The sequence below is a fragment of the Molothrus ater genome, chromosome 3 (assembly GCF_012460135.2).
Source record: "Molothrus ater isolate BHLD 08-10-18 breed brown headed cowbird chromosome 3, BPBGC_Mater_1.1, whole genome shotgun sequence".
Classification (NCBI taxonomy): Eukaryota; Metazoa; Chordata; class Aves; order Passeriformes; family Icteridae; genus Molothrus; species Molothrus ater.
The window spans coordinates 56,873,698-56,879,839 of record NC_050480.2 but is presented as its reverse complement, the minus strand read 5'-3'; the positions used below and the strand labels follow the sequence as shown (position 1 = coordinate 56,879,839).

The 6,142-nt window shown below is 41.3% G+C and overlaps 1 protein-coding gene across 1 annotated transcript; it reads right to left on the bottom strand.

Annotated features, from left to right (window-relative positions):
• Positions 1-1,779: 1,779 nt before the first annotated feature.
• Positions 1,780-2,769, bottom strand: MAS1 (MAS1 proto-oncogene, G protein-coupled receptor). The gene has a single exon (XM_036381160.1). It carries the CDS (start codon positions 2,767-2,769, stop codon positions 1,780-1,782), a length of 990 nt encoding a protein of 329 aa, XP_036237053.1.
• Between the last annotated feature and the right edge of the window lie 3,373 nt (positions 2,770-6,142).

Sequence of the window (6,142 nt, the reverse complement as noted above, 5' to 3'; positions counted from 1 at the left end):
GCACTCCCCATCGACAAGGGGGTGCAGCTCAGCTGATGTGTCATTCCAGCAGCACAGTAGATCTCTGTCCTAAGAGAGAAGCAGACTCCATTCATCTACCACCCGAACCAGTAGCTGTGACAAGCCTGGGACTGGAGTTTCAATGACAAAAACTGGGACAGGGGGAGGGGCTGTCATAGGTAAAGGTTTTGATGGAGTGAGGGACTCAGGAAGATGTAGGAGTAACCTCTTCCTTCTCCCAAGTCTTCTACAATGACACATTGCAATGCTTTAATGTAAGGAGGAAGGGGCACGTGTAGAAAGAACATTTATTCTTCTGAGATCTCTTTTCTACATGAATTCCCATCTGATCCTCTGTCTAAACCTACAATCTTCCTTATTCCAGGACTGGCAGTCTTTCAGCAAAGGAGGGGTGGGTTGTATTTTTCTTTCCCCAGTTAGCTATTAAGTGTGCCAGTGGAAACTTGGCGGGAAGCTGAAGATGCTGCTTTTGCTTGTGGGGGGAGGTCTCAGCTCCTGCTGAATTTGGAGCTCCTTGGGGGCCAGAAGCAAATGTGTGTCTCTTTAAATGTGCCACTGTGCTCTGACTGACAAAATCTGCCATGTTCTGTGTGATAAAGCTCATCTGGCCCCATCATATCTTTCCTATTGTCCTCTGCACTCTGCAGCTTGGCTATAGTTGGGCAAGTGACCCTGGGAATTAAACACCACAAAATAGCAGCCCCAGTGCCCTGGTATACAACAGAGGGAGGCAGGCAGCTGGAAAAGTGTGGCTGGTGTGTAGCTCCAGTTATTCATTGTGTAAGGCACCTTTCTTTTTTCTGTTTTTTCAAAACTGGTTGTTATAAAACAGAGAGGCCACACAGGGGACATATATTCTCCAAAGAAGAGATAAATACTAACTATGTGGCTGGGACAGCAAATGTTGGGACTGACTTTCTCATAGACTCCTTGAATATCTAAACCTACAGGAATGCTGACATTTTTGGGGATAAGCCCGCCTCACCCTTCATAATTAGGGCAAAAGCCTCTGTGAGTTGGCAACAAGCCTGTGTTGCCAGATTCTCCTATGTGTCAAGTACTGAATTATCCAAGGACCCAGAGACATCTTGGTGTCAGTGGAAATTATGCAACATATACTTTGAAAACAAATTCTGAAGTTTAACAACAGATTAATTAGGCCATTTAACATATACTTAAATGTCTTGCTAGATCAAAGTTGCACCGTATGTGCCTTGCTATGTATGGGGACTTCCTGTCATGCATGGATTTCTTCCTCTGTTTCCCCCAGGGAGCAGCTCTTTTGCGCACTTAAACAAGCTGGAAACAGTTGAAATTAAATCCCAGTATGTAACGTGAATCCTGTGTTTAGTGGGTTTGACTTTTAAAAATGCGAACACACACAGGCCCTGATGACTTCAATAGCATTTATGGGTGCTCGGTGATTTTATAAATGTCACACTATTTATAACATATTTCTGTGTCCTTTTTTAATATTCTCTGTTGGCCTATCCATTTTTCACTGTGGTATCTTTGATTGGTATAGTCACATCAGGATGTAGCATGTATTTGAATAATTAAGAAAATACAAATTTAAAAAAAAAACAAATAAAAGTTATCTTTATTCTAGTCCCTGTTTTTCCATTGCTCAACCACCAAAGATAACAATATCATTTCACCTTTGCTTTTTACATTCTATGAAAAATACTTTTCGTTTTGCAGAGGCTTATTAAATGTTCCACGTTCAGTTGTTTGCCCCTACAGTTTCCCCCCTAAGCTTTAGAAAATTGTTTCGGCTATATCCAAACTCATGCCCACTTCCTGGCTTCTTGGCCGCAAGCCATCAGTGAGAGCTCTGCTAAGAACCACTTTGAGGCTCTCCTTGAACCTCCTCTTTTTGCTGCTTCCTACAAAGAAGTAAACCAGGGGGTTGATGCTACTGTTAACGGTGGAGAGAACAATGGTGACGTGGTTCTGCTGGCTGAGCAAAGATGACCAGTGGTGGTAATTCAGAAGATACAGCAGCCTCATAGGCATGGCAAAGATGAGGAAGACAATGACTGTGGCCACAATGATGATGTAGAGCTTTGACGAATGAGGTCTCAGGGAGTTACGGCGAATCCTGATAACCAAGATCAGGCTGGACAGAATCATTAGAGGAATGAAGATCATGAAAGTCAGGATCCACGTGAAGATGAGCAGTGCTTGGCAATGGTTGCCGTCGTCGAATTGTTCCTTGGTTGAATCATCTTTGCATGTTAAATATTCGGCCACTGTCATGAAAAAAGACAGAGTCCACAGAATGGCGCACACGATTGCCGACTGGTGCTGCGACCGGTGGCATCGGTACCAGATGGGGTAAACAATAGACAGACACCTCTCAATACTGATGGCTGTCAGGAGATAGAGACCAGTATTATAGCCAAGAAGGAAGACAATAGATAGTGTGGTGGTTACATAATAGTAAAAACCGTATGCGAATCCAAAACCAGCAATGTACTCAATTGACAGAATAAACGTACAAAACAGTAAGGAGATATCAGCAATGGACAAGTGTGTGATGTACGCAGTGAATGGGTTTCTTTTGATCTGGAAGCAGAGGCACCAGAGGACAATTCCATTTTCACAAAAACCCAGGAAGGAGATGATCATAATTACCCAAAGTGGGGTCAATATCTCCCAGACCCTTTCCTGTGTAGAAATGTTTCTGTGCATTGAGATGTTCTCTGTGCCTTCGCTGGGATGAAACGTTATGTTTGACTCATCCATGGGGAAAGCTCAAGTTTGGATAGCACAGCTCTTCCTTCTGTAAATATGTATAAAAATATACTGTGAGCATTGTGTGCTCCTCCCCTCCCCCTTTTCCTTCCGTTTTGTGGACCCTCAATTTCTGGACATACATGAAGGCCTTGGAAAAAGGCACACCAGCTTTGATATACTGATGCTAGATAAAACCCAATTAGAACTGCTCTTGCCAATGTTAAAGGTCACTAAGCCTATCATGCTAGCAGAAATCCTGAGCTGCCTTCCCCAAGGGGCTCAGCCTGTGAGTGCTAAACCACAGCTAAGAGATTCTCTTAAAGAGCTCTTGGACAAGCAATGTCCCCATCACATTGCACAGTTTCATTATATAGTCATGACAAATGGCATTGGTAGCTCTTGTTAGAGCCCTGGATTGTTCCCAGAGAGGTCTCTTCAGTTCCTATTGAAGTTAATGGCATTAATTTTAAGTTAAACTTATGCATTTGAAGTGAACTTGGCACATAGGTTTTTTGGCTTTAAAAAAAAAAACGTTGATACCAACATCAGTTTTCCAGAAAGGGATTTAATTAAGTAAAAATAATTTGTAGTTATTCAGCATTGTATTTCCTCCAAGTACAGAGGTGGCGGGAAAGCAAAATGGCACTGTTTTGAGAGAGCAATTTCTTACCTGCTTTAAGTGCCATTTATCACAGCATAACAAAATTTAAACATGTTTACACACTCTGAACACTTAACATGACTGCAGGTATCTTGCAAACATTATAAATCTAACCCATCACAAGGAGATGTTGTTCATCACATCGTGTTCATCATCATCACCACAATCTGTTCAGTTTCCCTGCCATTGTTACAATGGTTTTAACTGTTGTTTTGATGAGTTATGGGGTAAGTTCTCCTTTTATCTCATAACAGAGAGTTGGTAGCATTGGTTTCTGCTGATTTTCATACAAATATTTCATACCCCATTCCCTGTTAACTTCCCAGCTGCCCTGTAACGATGCACAGTCACATTCAGGACACTTCTGGATTTACTGATGTTAACAGGGACTAACTGTTGACAATGAGCTTGCCTAGCTGACTTGGTTCATCCAGATAAGTTACCTTGTTCATCAACATGCCATAGTAAGAATTTACCCACACTGTCAAGTAGTTAAGAAGATCAAATGCAAGGTAAAGAAGTTTTATTGGAGTAATGATTATTTAAAGAGAGCCATTCACCCTAGTCATAATTTTTCTCTCATGACTCTTGCATTTCCTGATTTTAAAATAGCTCCTTAAGACAAGGATATCACAGTCTAAGAATGAGCATTCTGTAACAACCTGGGAAGCCTCAGGCCTTGCTGGCATTTAAACCTGTGCAAAAATGTTAATGATGATCCCACCTGTATGCTGACCATGCTACCACCTGAGACAGTTGAAGACAACAAACAACATAGCTGGAGATGTGGTAGGGGACAGTGAATGCAGCAAGTAAATGCAGTGACCAGAATGAGTGGCAAGCCTCCCAAAAGCAGTGCTCTGCAAAAACTGCAAAGGAAAGGTGCTCAAAGAATGTGCTGTTAGAAGTCCAGTAAAGGTTCACAGTAAAAAAAAGGAGAGGAGAATCTACTTCAAGAGTTAAAACAAATAGGAAAGGAAAAAGAGAATTAAAAGACTCAAGTATGAAAAAGCAACAGAGTATGAAAATATTCAAGCAAGTTCTGGATTTGTATCACTGTAGGAAAGGAGTTTTCTCTCTGGAGAGTAAAACAAAGAGGAAAAAGTTCTTGACTTACTGAGGTCATTCCCACATGATAGCATTCAGAGATGAGGATGGAAAGAATCCTCTTCTTCCAGATACATCCATGGTTTGTCCAGATTTCCTTGAGGCTGTTGAAGAACTTCCTTGAAGAAGCTGAAGTTCACCTTCTCCAACCATTTGCCTTTGGTAAGAGGGGGAGCAAACAGGGACTCTGACCATGACTCAAAAAGAAGTGTGCAGTCCTCCCATTGCTCCAAAAGTCTGAGGCATGCCAAATAAAAGGTCCCAGGCTCATCATCTGAGGCTAAGCTTCAAATGGCATCACTCAGTAGCTGGCAACCCATCTAGCTGAAAGCCTGGGATTTAACTCTTGTGGGAACTGAAGGGCAGTATATGGAAAGTTGTCCTGAGCTGCTACAATACCAAGAGACCTAGTTTAAACAAACAAACATGAAGGGAGTAGAAAATCTATTTGGGGATGTTAAGATCCAAAGAAAAAAATCTCAATTTAGAACTTTGCCACCACATGCCATCTAAAAGAAAAAAAAGTCAATTCGCAAATTTGTTTCATATTTTTTTATATGAGAAAACAAGAAAGTGAGAAAGACAAAGAGAAAGTGAAAAAAAAGAGGAAAGGAAAGGAAAGGAAAGGAAAGGAAAGGAAAGGAAAGGAAAGGAAAGGAAAGGAAAGGAAAGGAAAGGAAAGGAAAGGAAAGGAAAGGAAAGGAAAGGAAAGGAAAGGAAAGGAAAGGAAAGGAAAGGAAAGGAAAGGAAAGGAAAGGATCAGAGAGGAAAGAAAATAGCCCATCATTGAGTTAGTCTCATACATCCATTCCTCTAGGTAAAATCTATATCTAGAGATTATTCTTTAAAAAAAAAAACAAAAAAATCAACCAAACACAAAAATCTTTTCATGAGATTTAAATAGTCTCCCCTGAAAAGTTCAAACAAAACTAGGAGCTTGAAAAGTCTCCTGAGGATACCCCCTGCTTTTGTCCCAAGTATTAGGTTGTTTTTACATTCAGATATTAGCAGAACAAACATTCTTAGCCAAATAAGGAGAGAGTTTGCTTGGTCTTCTCCTTTAAATGTTTCACTAAAAGTACCAAATCCCCAAACGGGAAGAGCAACTAACTAATGTGAGAAATAAATGACCCCAAAGGGAGGGTCAGAATAAAGTTAGGAAGGGAACACAGTGAAATAAAACAACTTCTAACTCTTTTGTTGGCTTAAGTTGTAACCTACCTTACATTCAACACCTATGGGACCAAAAATTTCAAGCTACATCTGAAAAAGGAAAAAACCTGCTCCTTTCCCCAAAAAGGAAATATGCATACAAGTAATGAGAGAGTCATTACAGGAATATGTTAACATGTCAAGATTGACCAGGTACTTGTGTTTGCAGCCCACTGCAGTCCAAAGTTGGAAATGCCCTGGCATCCAGTCTCCCAGAGGCAGTTTGTGAGATCTCCCTCAGGCACACGGCCCCTCCTGCATGACTGATCCCTGTAGCACCCTCAGTCACCATCCACATGGCCAGGGCACCAGACTGAAACCTGGTCTTGAGGGAATGGGTCAAACACACCTTATCCTTGGTGATTTTGGGAGTAAGAGGAAGGTTGAATAGCAGTCTTTACA

Coding starts and splice junctions, on each gene's coding strand:
- MAS1 (XM_036381160.1), bottom strand. CDS start 2,769: ATGGATGAGTCAAACATAACGTTTCATCCCAGCGAAGGCACAGAGAAC.